A 21,666-nucleotide genomic window follows, 5' to 3' on the forward strand; every position below is an offset into this window, starting at 1 on the left:
CGCAAGTCTCCCCATAGCTGGGGTGCTCGGTCCACCATCCACGGCAGGCTAGGCGGGTTCCTTCCTTCTTGGAATTCCTTTCCTGGGTTTCTGGGGTAGCTCGGGAGTGGGCTCAGGGCTGGGGCCGGCTCCTGGGTGGGAGCAGCTCTCTGCTGCCCCCACCTGAGTCCTCTCTGGAGGTGGCAGGTGTCGGGTTAGGCCCGGCCCCTTTAGACCTAGCCACTCAGGTGCGAGGCCTTTCTCCCTCCCTGTGGGCTGGGCTCTCCGCTATAAAGGGCCACCCCTGGGAGCTGCTCCTCCACCTGGAAGCAGCTCTTCCGACTCCGTCTGCAGCCTCTGCCTTGCTCGGCCCTCCTGCCTCCGCTCCAGCCTCCACCATGTCCATCCGAGTGACCCAGAAGTCCTACAAGGTGTCCACCTCCGGCCCACGGGCGTTCAGCAGCCGCTCATACACGAGCGCGCCCGGTGCCCGCATCAGTTCCTCGAGCTTCTCCCGCGTGGGCAGCAGCTTCCGGGGTGCCGGCATGGGTCTGGCCGGGGGCTATGGTGCACCGGTTGGGGCTGGGGGCATCACAGCCGTCACAGTGAACCAGAGCCTGCTGAGCCCGCTGAAGCTGGAGGTGGACCCCAACATCCAGGCGGTGCGCACGCAGGAGAAGGAGCAGATCAAGTCGCTCAACAACAAGTTCGCCTCCTTCATCGACAAGGTGAGGGTCCCCGCCCTTTCTCCCAGACTCTCTGTGGTGTCCTGCTGGCCCCACCCATCCAGGCCACCCAGGTCTCCAGGCCCTTTGGCTTGGGGTGGGGCACAGGGGCGCCTGTAATTCCAAGTGGTCTCTCCCCCAGCGCCGGCCTCGCCCCCGGCTGGAACAGCTGTTGGGGGAGTAGGCGGGGAAGGGGCAGGGCAGTCCCCAGGAGCTCCCCAACGCGGCCACCTGCCACTTTCTTTCCCTTTTCACACTTTCCAACGCGGGGCGCGGGGCGGGGGTCGATGGGTTTCCAGAAAAAAGTAGGGGTGTGTGGATTCCCACGGGCAAATATTGAGGGAGGCCCGAGGCCCCAGGGCGCGAGTGCTGGGGGCGCCCACATGAGTCAGGACTTGGCCCCTGCCCGGGAGGCGGCAGTGGGCGGGGACGGGCCCCGCCCCCGTCCCGCCGAGGGGTGCGGGGCTGAGCTCCGCTGGGCGCGGGGACCGGACGCGCGCGCCTGCACCTGGCTGCATTCGCGCGGCTGCTCAGGGCCGGGCCCGGGCAGAGGGGAGAGGCCAGGAAAGCCCGTCCGGGATTCAAAGTCTGCGGGCGTAGCACACCCCGCCCGTGTTTCGGGTCCTGTTAAACCCCAGAGTTTATGGCTTCAGATAACGCGCCCGTCCACGCCCCTTTGCCCTCGCGGCCTTTCGCCCCTTGTCGCTCTTCCCACCCCGGCTCCGCCTGCACAAAGGAGCCAGGCCGGGTTTTGCAGCCCCGGGGCCCCAGGGTTGGGCGCCTGGGCGCTGGCGGGCCCCAGGCAGGCATTGTGGGAACGGGAGGAGCCAAGTCCCGAGGCAGATCTCCGCTGTAGGAGCTGGAGTGCCCCCTACCCCCGCGACGCGCGCTCTGCGGGGAGGCCCCCACCGCGGGCCGGGCTCCCGCAGCGCCCTCAGGGCAGCCTCGGTCGGCGCTGGCGGGTCCTGGGGGCCTTGCAGAGAACAGCTGAGCGGTGCAGGCCCAGCGCTGGTTCACGGTGCAACCTGGCGGGGCCTGCCTTGCGGAGTCGTTTTTCTCATCTGTAAAACGGGCTTGATGATCCGGGAACCAAAGTGTCTGGCCTGTTCAGACGTAGGATCTGCGTAGAGACCTTGGCAGTGATTGGCCCGTGCTAAGCGGCCCCTTAGTCCTGACTGGCATTTTTAATGATTTGGGGGGCTGGAATGAGCCTGGGAAAGAAAATGGATTTGCAGAAGAATTGTGGGAACGAGACTGCAGCCTTGGGATAGCCTTCTCTCCCAAGTCTCCCTAGTTTACAGAGTTCCGAATTTGCGTGGATTAAAAAACAATCCATTATTTAGATACCCTGTCTCAGGGATATTTGCATTCATTGCCGTAGTAGAATTCTCAGAACGTTTTAATGGTTTCTAACTTTTTTGAACAGCCACATGCGTATATAAATTTTCATTTTTTTTGTACTTGAATATTCTAAATGAAACTGACATCTCTTGACAAATAAAATATATCTATGTATTTAACAGCAAAAAAAGAGAATACATTTCCCCTTCTTGGAACAAATCTATTATTGTTTCTCTTTAAAAAAAAATTCCCCTATAAGTTTGTCTTATTGTCATTCTGCAGTCTGGGTTCTTGGAGCCCAAGGGACCCAAGGCCTCTGTGGTTGGGGCAGAGGGGAGTGCTCGGAGGTCAAGTCTGCAGGCCCAGCACCCTGGTCTCCTGCCGGAGCTCCCCGCAGAGGTGGGGCTCCTGAGAGGGCCCAGGCCGCTGCCACGGAGGGGACCAGGCTGTGAGAAGGGAAGCGGCTCCTGGCCACGGCTGCCCCCGGGGTGGGGCTGCCGATTCTGTCCATCTGCACACATCCTTCAAAGTCACTCCAAATACTAAGGGTGGCAATAGTATTTAATATAAATCATCTCCATTTTCTTTTAAAAAAGGTTTACTTAGTTGAAAGGCGGAGTTACACACACACACACACACACGGTCAGAGACAGACAGAGAGATATCTTCCAACCATTGAGTCTGAAATGGCCACAATGGCCGGGGCTGGGCCAGGCAGAAGCCAAGAACCCAGCACTCCATCCGGGTCTCCCACGTGGGCACCTGAGCACTTGGGCCATCCTCTGCTGCTTTCCCAGGTGCATTAGCTGGGAGCTGGATTAGAAGAGGAGCAGCCGATCTTGAACTTGGTCCTGCATGGGATGCTGCTGTCGCAGGCTGCAGCTTCACCCGCTGTGCCCCAATGCCGGCCCCAACATTTTCTTTTTCAATCTTCTACAGAACGGAAATCAAAGCATCTTTACACTGCTTATCTGTTTCTGTTGGTCTGTAACGTACGATCTAAGTAAACAAAAGCTTGTTCTGCAAATGCCGCTTCAAAATCACGCCAGTAGCTATGGAAACGCCCCTCCGCCCCGTCTGCCAAGGCTGGAGGGACTAGCCGGCCAGCTCCCGACGCCGTGCCCCTGCCCCCCGCCCCGGTCCTGGCTGATTCTCCAGGACAGCTGACGGGGGCCCTGGGGGACCTCACAGCTTTGGGGAGAGACAGTGCCTGGGTGCCAGCCCCCTCCGATCCCTGGCCGGCTCAGCAGCTCTTTGCTCGGTCCTCCCCCTGTGCAGGTGCGCTTCCTGGAGCAGCAGAACAAGATGCTGGAGACCAAGTGGAGCCTCCTGCAGCAGCAGAAGACGGCTCGCAGCAACATGGACAACATGTTCGAGAGCTACATCAACAACCTGCGGCGGCAGCTGGAGGCGCTGGGCCAGGAGAAGCTGAAGTTGGAGGCGGAGCTTGGCAACATGCAGGGGCTGGTGGAAGACTTCAAGAACAAGTGAGCAGCCCCAGCCCAGCATGCCCGTCCAGCTCGGTGCAGCCTGCCCTGGGCCTAGCCTGCCATGCAGCCCTGTGTTGCTAGGTGACCCTGTGACCCACCTCCTCTCCGTCCTCTAACTGTCCAGGTTTCGACAGCAAATTATTTGCTCATGCGGTGACCCTGAGACCAGGGAGCTGGTGGCCACCAGCGCTCATGTTGATACTTAAGCCCTGGCCCTTGCTCGTTTCTGACCCTTGACCTTCAGCCAGCATGCCCAGTGCCATGCATCTTTATGGATCTGCGAGAGAGACAGAGTTTCTGCTCTAGGCTTCTCCACTGGCAGAGGTTGCACTGGGCAGGCAGCAGGAGCAGCTGTCTTGCATCCTGCATAGCCATGAGCTGACTTTTCTAGATAGCCTACCCCCCCATCCCCACCGCCCCGGCCCCGACCACACCCCCAGACCCTGGGCTCCCCCGCCTTCACCTCCACCGTCTGATGCTGAATCTCTTGCACCAGGTACGAGGATGAGATCAACAAACGCACGGAGATGGAGAATGAGTTTGTCCTCATTAAGAAGGTGAGGAGCTCCTGTACCCCAGCCGGACACTGGGGGCTCAGAGGCTGCAGCTCCCTAGGTTTTGTCTTGACATGTTTCTAAGTCGTGGGGAGGGTTGGTTCATTTCAGTGTCGGAGCGCTGTCTGGCTAATGCAGCGTGGACAGGAAGCCGAGCTCAGATAGTTGGGTGCATTTGGAGTGCAGGTGCAGAGGTGTCCTGGAGAATCAGGCCACAAAGTGGGGTGGGGAGGGCAGTCGGGTAGAAGGACCTACATCCGGGCCACTGAGTGGACGGATGTTGGGGAGCCCCTGGGATGGAGTTGGAGGGGGGCGCTCGGCTCAGATCCCCCCTTGCCCTTTGCCCCACCCCCAGGACGTGGATGAAGCTTACATGAACAAGGTCGAGCTGGAGTCTCGCTTGGAGGGGCTGACGGACGAGATCAACTTCCTCCGGCAGCTGTACGAAGAGGTGTGTTCTTGGGGCCGAAAAGTGGCCCCCAGCCTGGGACCCAGCCAGAGGCTGCCTTCTCCTTCTGGCCCCATTGGTGCCCCCTGCCTGGAACCCAGCCAGAGGCCCCCTCCCCCTGGCCCCGTTGGCTCCCCTCCAGCCTAGGACACAGCCAGAGGCTCCTCCCAGCCCCCAGCACCCCAACAGCGACCAGTGTCAGCCCAGGTGATGCTGTCCTAGGCTCTGTACTTCACAGAGGAACGGGCTGGGAGAAGGAAGTACAATAAGCTTTCTAGGGTCATCACACAGGGAGGGCGGCTCAGCCTGCACCTTTGCTTCTGAGCTCTGGCCGCGTGGGATTCCTCGGGGGACGGGCTCCCTTGTGTGGCGAGAGCCTCATTCCCTGCCCCTTCTCCCGCAGGAGATCCGCGAGCTGCAGTCCCAGATCTCCGACACGTCCGTGGTGCTGTCCATGGACAACAGCCGCTCCCTGGACATGGACAGCATCATCGCTGAAGTGCGTGCCCAGTATGAGGACATCGCCAACCGCAGCCGCGCCGAGGCCGAGAGCATGTACCAGGTCAAGGTGAGGAACCGTGTTGCTGGGAGCCGCGGGGTGCTGTTGGGGTGCGTGGAGGGGGTGAGACGCCCAGGCCCCGAGGCTCCGCAGAGAGCGCCCTGCCTGGGATTGAGGGCACTTCCTCACTTCCTCTCCCGCCTGCAGTACGAGGAGTTGCAGACACAGGCCGGCAAGCACGGGGACGACCTGCGGCGCACCAAGACCGAGATCTCTGAGATGAACCGGAACATCAGCCGCATCCAGGCCGAGATCGAGGCCCTCAAAGGCCAGGTGCGGGCTGGCGGGGCTGGGAGGGATCCTTGGACGCGCGCACCTGGGTCTACCGCGGGAGCGAGCAAGGGGCTGGGAGCTTCCGGGGAAGCTGAGGGGTGCTGAGCAGGTGTCTACAGCCGGGAGTGCGTGGGGGCTGTGGCCCGGGGCGCATTCCCCTACGGCTGCTTATATGTCAGAGTCAGACCGGGTCCTGCTGCCTTAAGGACTTCAAGGTCTAGTCCACTTAGGGTAGGGGGACACAGGTGACACCTTCAAGGAGGGCAGGGGAGGGTGCGACAGGGAGGGAGGAGTCAGCTCTAGCAGCTTCTCTGTGTTCTGCCCCCTACAGAGGGCCAGCCTGGAGGCCGCCATCGCCGACGCTGAGCAGCGCGGGGAGCTGGCCATTAAGGACGCCAACACCAAGCTGGCCGAGCTGGAGGCTGCCCTGCAGCGGGCCAAGCAGGACATGGCCCGGCAGCTGCGCGAGTACCAGGAGCTCATGAACGTGAAGCTGGCCCTGGACATCGAGATCGCCACCTACCGCAAGCTGCTGGAGGGCGAGGAGAGCAGGTGCGCCCGGTGGGGGTGGGGGTGGGGCGGGGGTTCTGCCTGCACCTGGGCAGGGAGGGGGTGGGGGCTGCCTGCGCAGGAGAAGGGGGGGCCGGCCCTGACTCCCCATGTGTCTGGGTGCAGGCTGGAGTCTGGGATGCAGAACATGAGTATCCACACCAAGACCACCACTGGCTACGCGGGTGAGTGCCTGGGGGGCCCGCCCTGGGGTGCAGGGAGCAGGGTAGGGCCGGGGAGGCCTGGGGCTCAGGAACTCTGTGTGACCCCGGGGGAGAGGCGGAACAGGACTCCCGTTCTTGGGAGAAGCCCCGGATGAGGGGTGACATACGCAGAATCCCACGTGCCAGGCCCTGTGCCCAGGGCTTTGCACGCTTTGTGCACTTACAAATGAGCTATCTGTTGACTTATATGAGAGGCAGGGGGAGAGAGAGAAAGAGAGAGCACGCGAGAGCGCCAATGAACTCTCATCCACTGGTTCGCTCCCCAAATGCCTGCAACAGCTGGGCCTGGGCCAGGCCAAAGGCAGGAGCCCGAAACTCAATCCAGGTTGCCCACGTGGGCGACAGGGATCCAGCCATCACGGCTGCCTCCCAGGCTGCACATCAGCAGGAAGCTGGAATTGGGTGCAGAGCTGGGACAGGAGCCCAGGCTCTCGGATATGGGCTGTGGATTTCCCAAGTGGCGTCTTAAACCATCATGCCGAATGCCTGCCCTTTCTATACAACTCCTATACCCTCTCCTGTTGTGCAGCTGAGGCAGGCCTTGTCCCAGGTCGCCCAGCCACCAGGGGTGCTCTCTGCCGCCAGCCAGCTCTGGAGCAGTGATCGCTGTAGTCACTGGTCCCACAGCCCTGGGCTGCCCCCCCTCCCCCCCCCCCCAGGGCGAAGGCAGGGAGAAGAGACTCCGAGCCCTGTGCACTGAGGGGCCTGGGTGCTCATCCAGTTCCCTCCGTCCCTGCAGGTGGGCTGAGCTCTGGCTTTGGGAGCCTCGCAAGCCCTGGCCTCAACTACGGCCTGAGTTTCCAGTCTGGCTTCGGCCCCGGCGGGGGCTCCACCTCTTTCACCCGCTCCAAGGCTGTGGTGGTGAAGAAGATCGAGACCCGTGACGGGAAGCTGGTGTCCGAATCCTCCGACGTGCTGGCCAAGTGAACGGCCACTGTGGCCTTCCGGCCACGCCCCTCCCCTGGGCTGTCCCCCGGGGGGTTGGGGGAGCAAGACAGTCACCCGAGAGGCTTGGCCCAAGCCCTCAGCCCACCCTGGGGGGAACCTACTGCCCTCTTGCCCGTGCCCCCAATGAAGAATCAATGCATGTCTTTTTCAAAATAAAAACTCAGCTGGCTCTAACCCGGCCCACCTAACCTGGCTGCGTGTACGTTCTGTGTCCACGGGGTGGGAGGGTGCAGGGCAGGGCCGGCTGGCCGGCTCCAGCCTCCTCCCCAAGAGATCCCCCTTGCTGGGCACTGCTGTGGCGGCTTGGCCACTGCTGGGCCCCCGTTCTGTACCTGTAAGAGCTGTATGGCTTCAGCGTGTTTGAAGATACTCATCTAACCCGTACAACACACTCTGTGAGCGAGATAGAAGAGCTTTTATTTAATGAAAGAAATGAGAAAGCAAGCTGGTTCACTCTACAAACTCCCGGAAGCGTGAGGGCTGGCCAGAAGCGAAGAGCTGAAACTCCAGGTCCCCCACGTGGGTGGCAGGGTCCCAATCCCTGGAGCCGTCCCCACTGCCTCCTCAGGTCTGCACCAGCAAGGAAGCTGGGGTCAGGAGCCTGAGCCGGGATTTGAACCCAGGCACTTGGGAATGAGACCCTGGCATCTTCAATGCGGCGTTATCCCGAGGGTTCCAGCTCCTTGCCCCAAGACCAACCCACCACGGCTCCTTGCAGAGAGCCCCGGGTGGGAGCCCAGTGGCCAGCCCAGCCCGGGGCTCCTGCGTGCTTCCTAGCTCCGGGCCTGTTCTCCACCGCGGGCTGTGCCATTCCTGCAGTTTTAAGAGCCCCAGAGGGCACTGCACAGGACCTGCCCTGCTCCACCTGGCCACCCCCCCCCTTTTAGGCGTTGTTTATGATACAAAGGGCGTGTGCGCATCCTGTGTTTGCACGTGGGGGGTGTCCTGTGTGTCTACGGGTGTGGACGGGTTCCATGAAGTGTGTGAAGGGGCTGGCCTCCCTGGGAGTGGTCCACAAGGCTGAGGGCAGGAGGGGGTTCAGGAATGCGGCAGCAGGGGCACAGCTTCCTGCGGCCACGGGTCCCAGGGCAGCTGCGGCCCACTCTGCTGCCACGGCCCCCGCTTCCAAAAACACCAGAGAATAAGTGGACATGCAGAGGAGTCGGCCGCGGGGGGCAGCAGGTGCAGGGAGGCGACATCTGGCGCTGGCTGCCTGGGCCCTGGGCTCTCCCTGGGAGGGGCAGGCACATGTGCAGGGGTGGGGGGGCTCCCTAGCAACCCACACTTCCAGACCACCTCCCTCTCCCACTCCTTTCCACGAAATCCGGGGGAGGGGGTGGAGCTTCAGTCTCTCCCATAAAGCTGACAGCACCATTATTTATGGGGAGGGGCAAAGGGAGAGTGGGGAGGGTGTGGGGGGTGCTCTGTTGCACTTTTATCCCCACCTACACACATATAAAGATCTGAAATAAAAGCGTCATAAAATAATACCAACTTCCACCTGCCCACGTTCGACCCCACCCGACCTGGTCTGTCTCCAGGGTTCTAGGAAGCAAGAGGGCGGGGCACGGGCCACAGAGAAGGGACCTCCTGCCCAGGGTAAATATTGCCAGTGGAGCCGCACCCAGACAGACTGCTCTCTGAAGCCAGCCACCTGTCTTATCAGGCCCTGGCCCTAGGCAGTGGGTGTGCTGGGGGCAGCCAGCCCCCCCCCCGCCCCCCACGCCTCCTGGGAGTTTCTGCACCCTGGCTGTTAGCGGAGGGAAGGGCAGGATGGCTCCAGGGAGAAAGCCCTTCCCTGCTTTCTTGCAGGTCCTTGGGATCATTGGGAAGACAGCACCTGTGTAAATCCCCACCCACGGGAGCCAGAGCCCCAACTCTCATACAGGCGCGGACACGCGGGGCAGGGGATGTTTGGCGCCTGCTCTGTTAAAGATGCCGCGTAGGTTGGGTTCAAGTCCTGCCTCCGTTTCTCATTCCAGCTTCTTCTAACGCAGACCCTGGACGGCAGCAGACAGTGGCTCGAGTGCTGGGGTCCCTGCCTCCCACAGGAGAGCCTGAGATTTCAGATCCTGGCTCTTGCCTTCAGCCTGGCCTGGCTCTGGTTGGTGTGGGCGTTTGGAGAGCGCACCAGCCCACGGGAGATCTGGCCGTCTCTCTGCCTTTCAAAACAAATCCATACAAAAGAAAAACATTGTTTTAAAAGAGAGACTCTATCCAAGGTTGCATGCGTGGTGTCCTGACTCTTGGGCCAGCACCCTTCTGATAATGCTAGCTAAACAATGTTGGCTCTCCCTGGTTTCTGTATAGGCAGTAAATTCATGTCCTGTGCAGCTCCCAAGTTCTAGAAGACCCGGTAGCTCACCAGTCGCTCGGGTTCTCTTTCTCTAAGCACAGCGAATGCTTCCGGTTTCTTGTGGTTCATTCCAGGTAGGGTGCAGGCAGGTGTAATGACTTGGGTACATACACGGCTACTTCTAGAAGTTCCTGGAGGGCTTGGGAGTTTAGCTTTGTGGTTAAGGTAGGCACAGAGCACATCAGGGTACCTGGATCCCATTCCAGACTCGGGCTCCCGACCCCGGCTTCCTGCTCACTCTAGGAAGGCGGCGGGGCTTCTTGTCCCCCCCATGGGACACCTGCATTGCACTGCGGCTGCTGCCCGGGCCCGGCTCCGGCTCAGCCCTGGCCGGTGTGGGTTCTTGGGGGAGTGAACCAGGAGATGAGCTCTGCCTGTCTCTCTGTCATTCAGAATGAGTTTGTGGAAAAAAAAAGAAACAAAAAGTGTGAGGTTTTTGTAAGAAATTGAAATTCAGGCATAGCTTTCTCAGATTGTGTGTTTTAAGGATTATGAACAATTTTTTCACCAACCTTTTTTTTTTTGCATCAAAATCAACTGAGACTTTAAATTCCATTCTTCCATGAAGTCTCCACATCCGTGCTCTGACGTTAGTGTCTGCTCCTCTGGTCAGCAGGGAGGGCCTGCCCCACCCTCTTCCTTCCTTTCTTTCCATTTATTCATTTGAAAGGCAGAGTCACAGAGAGGCAGGGAGGGAGAGGGAGAGGGAGAGGGAGAGGGAGAGAGAGAGAGAGAGAGGGAGAGAGGTCTTCTATCCACTGGTTCACTCCCCAGATGGTTCAACGAGCGGAGCTGCCCTGATCCGAAGCCAGGAGCCAGGAGCTTCCTCCGGGTCTCCCACACGGGTGCAGGGGCCCAAGGACTCGGGCCATCTTCCACTGCTTTCCCAGGCCATGGCAGGGAGCTGGATTGGAAGTGGAGCAGCCGGGACTCGAACCGGCACCCATATGGGATGCCGGCACTGCAGGCGGCAGCTTTACCTGCTACGTCACAGCGCAGGCCCCGGTTCTCAGCTTAATCATGACGCGAAGGTGACACACAGGCAGATGAAGCCAGATCGGTGGTGGCAGTGTTCGCCGCCAGGCAGCCCTGCGGCCCTGGGTGCGCGTTTCCCATTAGGTTCCCAAGGGGCCGCTGGGAATCCAGGAGCACCTGGATCGCCCCATGAAGCGGCCTTCGAGGAGAACCGCGCCCAGCCCAGGACACCAGGCAGCGTCTGCGCAAGCGCCTGCGGCTGGGCGGGCCTGGGGTTCCCCCAGCAGGCAGCGAGAGGCGGGAGTCGCAGGGGCTTGCGGGGTGGGGGGGGGGCCTTGGCAGCTCCCCGCCTCCAGTGCAAAGGCAAAGGCAGCGTCAGCCCCAGCGCCGTCCACCTCACTCATTCCGCTGTCCAGCGTGAACACGCGTGAGCTTCCAGGGAGAAGCAGACCTCGGCCCCAGGGCGGAGGAGGCAGTGTGCAGGGCAGCTCTGGGGACCCGCTGAGGCCGTGACTGCTGGTGGCGCCCACACGCCTGCGTCCCGTTCCCCACCTGCCTGCTCTCTAGTTAGCATCCGCCAACCATCAAAGGGGCAGAAGGGGAACCGGAGGAAGCTTCGCTGAAGGCAGAGAGCTAGAGCTTCCGCCTTTCCTTCCTGCTGGCAGGGATGCACACACAATGGCTGCCACTCGGCAGCTGCCTTGGGTCATGAGGTGACCTGGGGTGCAGACGAGACCTCAGTCCCTGCCATCATAGGGAGCCCCCCTGGCCTTGCAGCCTGGGTCACACATATGGTAGCCACATGTGCGGGTGTGGGTGGGGGGAGCAGAGAGGGCACGGGGTGGGGGTGGGGGCAGCCAATGACTTCCAGGTCTGGGGCAGCTTGCTCTGGGCTGTATGGGGGGAATTCCCCTTTGGGCTTCTTTTTCTCGAACAAAGAGGGCTTGGACTCTATTTTTAAAATTGAAGAAATGTCTTCTAGCTTACCCGCTTTGTCCTCTGATGTTTTGATGGGAGCCCAGGATGCTGAGCTGAGAATTTTGTAAAAGAAAAAAAAAAGTATGTGAAAGACGGACACAGAGGGAGACACACACACACACGGACACGGACATGGACACAGGGTTGGCGGGAGGGACAGAGAGAAAGCTCTTTCCCTCATATGCCCACAACAGCCAGCCGGGCCAGGCTGGAGCCAGGAGCCCAGGACACCCTGCTGGTCTCGCATGTGGTGGGCAGGGGCCCAGGTGCCTGGGCCATCGCCAGTTGCCTTTCTGGGTCGCACCAGCGGGAAGCTGGCTCCGAAGGCGAGCAGCTGGGACTGCAGCCAGGACCCCAGCAGCTCTCGATGCGGATGCGGGGGTCCCAGGCACTGATTTGCTCCGCTGTGCCACGGGACACCTGCCCCTGGACCCCAGAAGCACTGGGTTTCCACGGATGTTTTCCTGCGTGGTTAGGAGGCGAGTGCTTTAGGGAGAAGGCTCTTGCCTCTTCTGCTGAGGACCCAGGGCTCGGGTCAGCCGGCACAGCGAGCCGGGCCCTGGGCGAGGGGGCCAGCTCTGAGCCGACATCCCTGTGCTGTGGCTCCACTGAGATGCGGTCCCTAAACGCACGCAGGACTGGCGACTCCGAAGTCCTGAGCGGGCGGAGCCTTAGGTGTTCAGAGTGGGGGGCACCTGGGGAAGAGACCGGATTAGGGAATTAGGATGGCGCCCCCATCCCCTCCTCCTGGAGGTCCCCAAAGCCCAGGCAAATGCAGGAGGACATGTGCACTTGGTCTCTCCCCGTGTGCGGCTCCGCTGTGACTCAGGACTCTGCCAGCCAGGAGGCCTCGACCTTGAACCTTTGGAACCCGGAGCCAAAAGAAACCTCTTGGTTCGGCAGAGCTGGGAGGCCTCTAGCGTCCTGCTATGGTGCTGAGAAGCGGCACTGTGTCCCTTCAGCATCGGCTCCTGGTTCGACTTTCTTTTGAACATTTTCATTTATCAGAGAGAGAGAGAGAGATGGGGGAGGAGGGCTCCTATCCACCCGCAGGTTCACTCCCCAAATGCCTGCGACGGCTGGAGTGGGGCCAGGCTGAAGCCAAGGAGCCAGGAGCGCCATCCTGGTCTCCTCGCACGTGGGTGCAGGGGCCCAGGGACTTGGGCCATCCGTGCTGTCTCGGAGGGTCCACACTGGACCTGGACTCAGGCTCTGTGACGCGGGTTGGGGACGTCTTAGCTGGCGTCCTAACTGCCGGGCTGCACGCCTGCACCTGGCAGTTTGGTTCGGTCCTCAGGTTCTCTGAACAGTGGGCTCAGTTCCTAGCGATTTGCCTATTTGGCAGCAGGGCTCGGATAACACAGGGCTTTAAACCTGAGCTTCCAAATGCCCGCAGCTGCCGAGGGCAAGGCAGTGGGGCGGGCTGGGCAGGCTCTGGCTAGAACGCAGGGGCTCCAGGCACCTTTGCATCTGCGCGTCTCTCTACTTGGGCTTTGGCGCCCCCTGGTGGGAACGGTGGGACGTGCCCTGCGATGCAGCGTCTGCATTTTCCTCTGGGTGTGTGTTCATTGCAACAGTATGAATATGGGCGCCGTGTAGAGGTTTTTGGTTTAGAGGGTCGCAATGCCAAGTGCCAATTGCATCCAGGCAGTCAGAGCAGGAGAGAAAAGTCGGTCTAGGGGCATGAAGATGGCGGACATGCACACGCTGGTTGCCAGTTAAAACTTTGGAACATTTTGCACGTTCACTGAGAGCCATGCTTTGCTATGGTTTTGTGAAGCAATCACACTGAAGTGTGGGCTCAGGGCAGCTTCATTCTCTCGTCATCCTATCATATCCTAGCACTCCGCTTCATGGTCGGGAAGGACAGGCCAGGGGGTGGTGAGGGAGATGTGTTGCGTGCACCAGACAAAGGGGGTTCGCATCATTCGGATCCTGGGCTAGGGCATGGCCGTGTTTTTGTGAGCCCCACCCTGTTACTGGGGTTGCATCCACCCGGACTGAGCCTCGGTGGCCACGCCCACTTCTGGGCACAGCCTCCTGTGCCCTGTTAGCCCTGGGGTGGCCGGGGTGGGCGCAGGGGGCTGATGGAGCTGCCCTGTCCAAGGGCGCCTCTGGTCCCATGTGGCTGCGCTGGGACATGGAACAGCAGGCACGGGAGGCTTAGCGTGAGAGAAGCAGAATGCCAGGTAGCTCGGGTTTAAGACACCCAGTGCCCGGGTTCCGTTCTGGCCTCTGCCCCTGATTCCAGCTCCCTGCTGACACGGCCCCTGAGAGGCAGTGGTGATGGCTCCCTGACAAAGGAGACTTGGATTGCATTTCTGACTTCTCGTTTGGGCCCTCGCCAAGCTTCGGTCTTTGTGAGCATCTTGGGGGAGTTGTGGGGGATCAGTGGAACTTGGTTTTTCTGTCCCCCACCCCGTGTCTCTCAAATAAGTACAAATTTAACAAATCTTAAAGAATCAAGTATGAGGGGCTGGTGTTGTGGTGTGGTGAGTTAAGCTGCCGCCTGCAGTGCCAGTTTCCCATATGGGTGCTGGTTCGAGTCCTGGCTGCTCCACTTCTGATCCAGTGCTCCGCTATGGCCTGCGAAGCAGAAGATGGCTCAAGTCCTTGGGTCCCTGCACCTGCGTGGAAGACCTGGATAGAGCTTTAGGCTCTGTGTCACAAAGCCTACCCCAAACCAAGCCGCGAAGCGATTTTCCCAGGACTTCTGGCATCGGCACTCCCGGCTCGTGTCGCAGGGTTACGCTGTCCTTCCTCTGGGCAGGCACAGGCAGTGACTGTGGAGCAAGGGAGGTGTCCACGGCCTATGAGTGATGTCTCGCAAGTGCAGGGAGGCACTAGGGTCGGGGGAGCAGGCGCTGTGGCTTCCCTTCTGCAGTCTTTCCTGGGGCCCCAGATGGTGGGGCCAGGCCTGGAGCAGCCTCTCCATCCAGCCTCTGTCAGTACAGCTGTGAGGAGTCAGATGGGTTAATAGTCAGGGGATCCCAGGGCCGGTGCTGTGGCGCAGTGGGTTAATCCTCTGCTTGTGGCACTGGCATCCCATATGGACACCGGTTCTAGTCCCGGCTGCCCCTCTTCCAATCCAGCTCTCCGCTATGGCCTGGGAAAGCAGTGGAAGATGGCCCAAGTCCTTGGGCCCCTGCACCCACGTGGGAGACCCCCCCAGAAGAAGCTCCTGGCTCCTGGCTTTGGATAGGTGCAGCTCCGACTTTTGTGGCCATCTTGGGGGTGAACCAACGGATGGAAGACCTTGCTCTCTGTTTCTCCCTCTCACTGTCTGTAACTCTACCTCTCAAATAAATAAATAAAAGTCAGGGGATCCCAGTGGAATTTGGCGTGTCAAATACTTGCTTCCTTGTCCAAAATGTTGTCTTTAGCAAGAACAAACAGGTCAGCCCTCCCTCCTTTGGAATCTCCAAATTTACCATGGGGATAGCAAGGGATTTCTTCCAGAGCTCTCGGCTTACTGTGAAAACAAGTGACCTACCCACGCTTAGCAGGCGGATGGGATGGAGAATTGTAAATGAGGTCTTTTGAGGGTTTTTGTCTCCGCCTGGTAAGTGAATGCCAATCTAATTGTCAAGATTTTTTCTCTTCGAAATTGTACTTAAAAAGTCCACTGCCACCAGCCCCTTAGGGTTTGTTCCTCTCTTGGAAGCCCCCCTCCACCCACGCCGCTCTGGCTGGAGGTCCTTGACTCTCATAAATACTTTTATATTTCTTTGCTGTCCACTTGGAAATTCTTCTTCCATGTGAGACAAAGACCTGAGGTAACAATAATTTCGCCGCCGCCGCTTTCCCGTAACACAGCCACCCAGGAGTGCAGTTCGACTTGGCCACAGAAGTCACAAATCTAGTTTTACCTGAAATCTGTTTTTTTTTTTTAAAAAGATTTATTTATTTTATTTGGAAGGCAGAGTTACAGAGAGGCAGAGAGAGAGAGAGAGAGAGAGAGATAGAGAGGTTTTTCATCCGCTGGTTCACTCCCCAATTGGCTGCAACGGCCAGAGCTGGGCCACTCCTAAGCCAGGAGCCAGGACTTCTTCTGGGTCTGCAGGGGCCCAAGGACTTGGGCCATCTTCCACTGCTTTCCCAGGCCATAGCGGAGAGCTGGATCAGAAGTGGAGCATCCGGGACTCAACCTGGTGCCCATGTGGGATGCTGGCACTGCAGCTGGTGGCTTCACCTGCTACGCCACAGCGCTGGCCCTGAAATCTGAATTTTAAATGTCAGCAACTAGTTCAAACATTTGGAAGAGCTGTCCTGGCTAAGGTCCCACAAGACCCAGGAGACAGATGTTTGAGATCTGGCCCAGCAGGGAGAGGATTAGACAGAAGAGACGTGCCTGGGTGCCCACCGCACAGGAGCCGAGCCGGACATTGGAGTGGAGAGGAAGCAGATAAAACAGGCAAAGTCTCCAACGCCAGCCCCTGCCTTCCTTTGCCAGACTTTGAGTCTGTCCAGCGGTGGCGCTGGGGGCGGGGCTGTGGTAGGCACACAGAGAAACCCGGTAGAGAGGGGAACCCTGAATTTTCATCTTGCTCTACAGGTTGATGTGAGCAAACAGGAGGTACAGCAGGCGTCCACTAGGGGGCAGAAGAGGAGCGGGGAAGAAATGGCGCCACAGGCGGCTCTCCGCCTTGCGCCTTCCCTGTCCTGGGACCCCGACCTGGGAGGGTCCTGGGTTGGAGGCTGCCACCAACCCCTGTGTAGCTTCGTGCAAATCAGAGACCTCTCCCATCCTCTTGGGCCGAGGCATCCACCTATCCTTGCACACTCGGCAACCCAGGAGGCCATGGTGCAGCGGGCTGAGAGAGTGGGGTGGGGCAGCGGGGTCCTGCGGGCGGGGTCCTGCGGGCCGGGTCCTGGGCTGCACCCCGCCCTCCAGGTTTGAGTGACACGTGATGGGGTAGCAGGGCTCCTCTAGAGGGCGCTCCACGGCCGCACGCTAGCCTGCTGGCTTGCGTCTGTCCAGCAGGTGGCAGGCTTGAGGCTCCACCCGCGGAGCCCGCGGCCGCCCTGCAGGGCAGGGCTGGGGAGCCGAGGCGGAAGGGGCGGCAGACAGAACGCAGCTGGGTTGGCAGCGCCAAGTGGACGGCAGGGAGCGTGGGGCAGAGCCGGGGCCGGTTTGCTCCCAGTCATGGCACAGCCTGGCCCATAGAGACAGCCGTGCTCCGCCAGCACCCCCACCCCACAGCCACGCACCTGCACACGTGGTAGCCTCTGGGTGTGCCCTCCGTGGCTGGAACGCACAGCCCCGAATGCTCCTAACTAGACCTGGGAGGCCGCCACAGCCTCCCCCACCCCCAAGGCTGGGTTCCCCACCATCCGGTAGCCCCCAGCCTGCCCCAGCAGCCGGTGCCCGTGGCCGGGGCTGCCTGGGGTGCACCCTGCCATCCCCAGGGCGGGCACGGAGCAGGTGGTCGTAAATCTGACTTATTTAAATGACACGCGGGCCCCACCACACTCCCCTCCCACCTTCGGCAGCGGCCGCCTGGGCGTCACGGAGGGAAAACAGGCAGGGGCTGGTTGTGTGTGTATGCGTGCGCATGTGGGCGTGTGCGTGCACGGCAGGTGTACAACGGAGGGCCACAGGCGGTGCGGGCAGGAATCACTCATGTGGGAGCAGAATGTGGTCACGTATAGACAGACAGACAGACAGACAGACGCGCTCATGTCAATCCCAGAGGGACATGGGCTCGGACACAATAGGCAATTTCCTGTTTTTTAAAAAAACACAGACAGGGAGAGGTGTGTGTGTCACCAGGATCACAGCTTGATGATTGTTTACAAACTGAACACATCCGGGTCCAGCAGCCAGATCTGGAATCCAAGCAGGGCCAGCCCCCAGGGGCCCACGGAGGGGCGCTTTTATGTATTTCCTTTTAAAAGATTTATTTATTTTGCAGAGAATGAGAGAGAGAGAGCGAGAGAGAGAGCAAGAGAGAGAGAGAGAGAGAGAGCACTTCCATTTGCTGGTTCACTCCCCAAATGGCCAAAACAGCCAGGGCTGGCCCGGCTGAAGCCAGGAGCCAGGAGCCAGGAGCTTCTTCCAGGTCTCTCACGCGGGTGCAGGGACCCAAGGACTTGGGCCATCTTCTACTGCTTTCCCAGGCCACAGCAGAGAGCTGGATCGGAAGTGGAGCCTCTGGGACTTAAATCAGTGCCCCTATGGGATGCTTGTGTTATTATAAAATAAACCTTCTGTATCCCAATGCTGGCGCCAGTGGCGAGGTGTGTGTGTGTGTGTGTGTGTGTGATGTTAAATGCCTGCTCCCTGACTCCTGAGCTGAAAGATGGAGAGAGTGAGGCCTGGGGAGGAGAGAGCCCAGGGCCCTCAGACCCACTGCCGGTCTCCTTTCCAAGGGCCGGGGCCTCTCCAGTGTTGCTGCAGGGTTTGCTGTTGTCCCTGGCCCTCTGCCCCTGTTTTGACCCTGTCCCTCAGCCTCCAGTACCAGGGCCTGCCTGGCCTGGCCCCCTGCACCTGCCGCTCCCAGGTCCCCCTGGGATTGCTGGTGGTCCTTAGAACTTTGTGTGCCAAGAAGCCCGCTGCAGCCTGCCCCTGCTCGGCCCTCTCACTTGAGGCCGGTCTGGGAGAGGGCTTGGCTTTGGGGGTGCCAGCTCCCAGCTCCCACCCCCACCACCCCGCAGCCAGGATAGGGCCAGAGCAGGGACAGGCTGAGTCCCACCCCGGGGGTCTGGCATTGCAAACACAGCAGATGCCAGACCCCGTGTGGGACAGTTATATGCGTGCGTGCATGCCGGGGTGCTGGGGCCCTGGGTGGGATGTGCTGTGACCCGGAGGCTGTCCCTAGAAGTCACCTGTGACTTGATGGTGGTGGTGGGGAGCTGCAGTGCTGATGAGGGGGGGGAGGCGGGCCCTGAGCTGCCCTTTTCCCAGGGGTCTTGCCTGCTGGGCCCCACCCCGGGAGGATTGGGTGCCCTGCCCACCTGCCGCCTGCTTGCAGAGATGGACCAGGTGGGGCCGGGCTGGGCCCCTGCTGCTGAGGTGGCAGCCAGGGAGGAGGGGCGGGCGGCGACATGCTGGGGCGGCGGCGGCCTGCCCTCTGCTGAGTCGGCAGCTGGCGCTGGGAGCGGGCAGGCCCCACCCGAGCAGGCCGGGGCAGGCAAGGCAGGGCCCGGTGCGGGCAGGGCGGGGAGGCGGCTGATGGGGCAAGCCTGGCCCTTGTTTGTGCTAAGCTGGAAGCCGGCTGCCGGCGGCGTGCACTGTGGGGACCCCTTTGGTGGCCTTGTGCACCCCGTCCCCCTGACCTCCTGCACCCCGGGGGCAGTGTGTGCGCATGACTGGCACCGACCATGTGTGGCCGAGCGTCTCACGTGGGTTACGTGTGTGGGAAGACCTGAGGGATTGTCCTGTGTGCAGGCTTGTGGAAAGGCCCGTGTGGCTTTTGGAGGTCATGGCTAGGGAAGGCACCGCGGTGTCAGCGTGCACACGGACGTTTCTGGAAGGCGTGTGTGCGTGCGTGCGTGTCCCTCTGTGTGTACATGGGCAGCCCAGGGAGCCCCGGGGCCCCGGCCAGCAGGGTCTGTCCAGTGAGCGGTGCAGCCAGCACAGGTCAGCGTTTCCTTGAGGGGCTTCGGCCAGGCCCCCGGCCTGAGCTGCTCCTGCGGTGAGGCCACATGGCCACACGCTCCTCCCACTGCTGCCACTGCTCGTGGTTCTGTCAGTGCGTGTGTATCTGTGTGTCTGTGTGTATGTACCTGTGGTGTGTGTTTGTGTGTATATGTGTTTGCATATGTGTGTGTGTATCTGTGTTTGCATGTGTGTGTGTATCTGTGTATCTGTGTGTCTCTGTGTGTATGTATCTGTGATATGTGTCTGTGTATCTGTGGGTGTATATCTGTGTCTGTGTGTGTCTCTGTGTGTATCTACTTGTATATCTGTGATGTGTGTATCTGTGTGTCTCTGTGTGTGTATCTGTGTGATGTGTGTGTCTGTGTGTGTGTCTGTGATATATGTCTGTGTGTCTGTGTGTGTCTCTGTGATGTGTGTATCTGTGTCTGTGTGTGTGTCTGTGTGTGTATACATGTATATGTCTCTGTGATGTGTGTCTGTGTGTCTGTGTATCTGTGTGTGTGTCTGTGATGTGTGTATCTGTGTCTGTGTGTGTGTCTCTGTGGTGTGTCTGTGTGTCTGTGTCTGTGTCTCTGTGTGTCTATCTGTGGTGTGTGTCTCTGTGTGTGTTATATATGTGTGTCTCTGTGTGTGTCTCTGTGTGTGTGTATATATGTGTGTCTCTGTGTCTCTGTATGTGTCTCTGTGGTATGTGTATCTATGATGTGTCTGTGTGTCTGCGGTGTGTGTCTCTGGTCTCTGTGTATCTGTGTGTGTATCTGTGGTGTGTGTGTTTGTGTAGTGTGTGTGTGTATCTGTGTGTCTCTTTGTGTGTGTTTCTGTGTCTGTGTCTCTATGGTGTGTATTTCTGTGTATGTATCTGTGGTGTGTATATTTGTGATGTGTGTATCTGTGTGTGTATCTCTGTGTGTATCTGTGATGTGTGTGTGTATCTCTGTGTGTGTATATCTGTGTGTGTCTCTGTGTCTGTGGTGTGTGTATCTGTGATGTGTGTGTATCTGTGTGTCTCTGTGTTGTATCTGTGTGTGTGTCTTTGGTCTCTGTGTGTGTGTCTATGTGATGTGTATGTCTCTGTGATGTGTGTCTCTGTGTGTGTCTGTGTGTGTGTCTCTTGTGATGTGTGTATCTGTGTGTGTCTGTGTGTGTATACATGTGTGTCTCTGTGTGTATCTGTGTGTCTCTGTGTCTGTGTCTCTGGTCTCTGTGTCCCTGTGACTCCTCCGCAGCTGTACTTGTGTCTCTAACAGCTGTCGCCCAGGTGTGCAGTGTGAAGCCCTCACCTAAGTGTGTCGGTGCCTGTGCTCGGTCACGGGGTGTGTGCATGCGTGTGTGTGGCAGTCATGGTGACTGTGTGTGTCCTGCGCCACGTGTGTGGGTCCAGCTGGCAGTGCCCGTCCCCAGCACACCCTGTGGCCCCTCCTCACCCCCCATGCACTGACACCTGTTCCCTCCTCTCCCCTCACAGCCATCGGGGCTCCCCTGCTGGCGAAGCCTGGGTGAGGCTGAGCACTGGGCCTCCCTGGGAGGCTGAGTTTCCCCTAAGCGTACCCTACTGTCATGGGGCCAGGGGGTGGCCACCAGGGCTAGGGTTAGGGTGCGGGGGCCAGAGACACATTCCTGGGCAGAGAGTCCTGACTCCCACACGCTGTGCCAGTGTGACCTTGGGCAAGCCGCCCTTGTGTGCCTTGGTTTCCCTCTGTGCACAGGGACTCCGCTTTGCACACTGCAGTGTGTGGGCAGTGGTGAACCTTGTCCCTCTTAAGGGAGCTCTCTGAGGTCTTGCTTTGAGTTGGCTTTCGGATCACCTGGCCATCTTGTGGTCCGGCTGCACACAGATGCCGGGGTGGGTGGGGTGGGCAGCTCCCAGCCTGACCTGGGCCCAGTGCTGTGTATGTGTGTGTGTGTGGGGCAGCCGAGCTGGACAGAGGCAGAGCCAGCGCATGGGGGGAGGGATGGCCACTCGCAGCCGTGCCTCCTGTCCCCCAGCCCGTGGACAGGCGAACACCGCCCCCTCCCCACCCCCCTAAGCCCCGCAGCAGCTGGGCCACCGCTCCCAGGGGGACGGGCACACCCCCTGCCTGCCCCGGGCGAGGACGCGGCGGCGGCGGGCAGGCCCGGTTCCCCTGCTGACTCAGGCTGCTCGGCATCGCGGGCGGGCCCGGGCAGGGAGAGGCCGGGCGCCCGTCCAGCTGCGGGGCGGGGTGCGGAGTGAGTCACCGGGCGATGGCCTCGCCGGCGCCGCCCTGGGCCCCCGCGGCCGTGGGAGCGCACGGGACAGCCAATCAGCGGCTGCCACCCGGCCGGCTGCTCTGGCCCCGCCCCGCCACTGCCCAGGTTCCCAGGGCCCTGGGGAGCCCTGAGAGAGAGAGAGAGAGAGACCCCTGGTCGTTCCCCGGCTGGATCCCCCTCCGGAGGGAGCTCTTCTGCTTGGGCCACCTGTCGCCGCGCCCCAGCAGGCTATGCTTTGGCCCCTTCTCCCGCGCTGAGTTCCTCCCAGGTGGCTTGTGCTGAGCTAAGGCACTGTCCAGGCCTGCGCACTGGCACTCCTGCTGGTCTGATGGCGCTGGGGTCTCTGGCTGGAGTCAGCCACCCAGCGCGGTTTCACATTTCAGGAAAGCAGCCGCCATCCTCAGGGGGTGGCCTGGCTCCCAAGCCTCTGGCTGC

The 21,666-nt window shown here is 60.2% G+C and overlaps 1 protein-coding gene across 1 annotated transcript; it reads left to right on the forward strand.

Moving 5' to 3' along the window:
• The first annotated feature begins 272 nt into the window (after positions 1 to 272).
• Positions 273 to 7,278, forward strand: KRT8 (keratin 8). The gene is made up of 9 exons (XM_062203629.1): positions 273 to 707; positions 3,324 to 3,532; positions 4,032 to 4,092; positions 4,445 to 4,540; positions 4,941 to 5,105; positions 5,244 to 5,369; positions 5,701 to 5,921; positions 6,045 to 6,103; positions 6,882 to 7,278. The coding sequence occupies exons 1-9, from the start codon at positions 378 to 380 to the stop codon at positions 7,067 to 7,069; spliced, it is 1,455 nt and encodes a 484-aa protein (XP_062059613.1). The 5' UTR covers positions 273 to 377; the 3' UTR covers positions 7,070 to 7,278.
• The last annotated feature ends 14,388 nt before the right edge of the window (positions 7,279 to 21,666 follow it).

This window comes from Lepus europaeus, chromosome 10 (genome assembly GCF_033115175.1).
Source record: "Lepus europaeus isolate LE1 chromosome 10, mLepTim1.pri, whole genome shotgun sequence".
In the NCBI taxonomy this organism is placed as follows: domain Eukaryota; kingdom Metazoa; phylum Chordata; class Mammalia; order Lagomorpha; family Leporidae; genus Lepus; species Lepus europaeus.

Bases quoted from the DNA above. Each gene is read 5' to 3' on its own strand.
- KRT8 (XM_062203629.1), top strand. From the start codon at position 378: ATGTCCATCCGAGTGACCCAGAAGTCCTACAAGGTGTCCACCTCCGGC. The intron at 4,541-4,940 runs GTGTGTTCTTGG...CTTCTCCCGCAG, and splicing joins TCCGGCAGCTGTACGAAGAG to GAGATCCGCGAGCTGCAGTC. The intron at 6,104-6,881 runs GTGAGTGCCTGG...CCGTCCCTGCAG, and splicing joins GACCACCACTGGCTACGCGG to GTGGGCTGAGCTCTGGCTTT.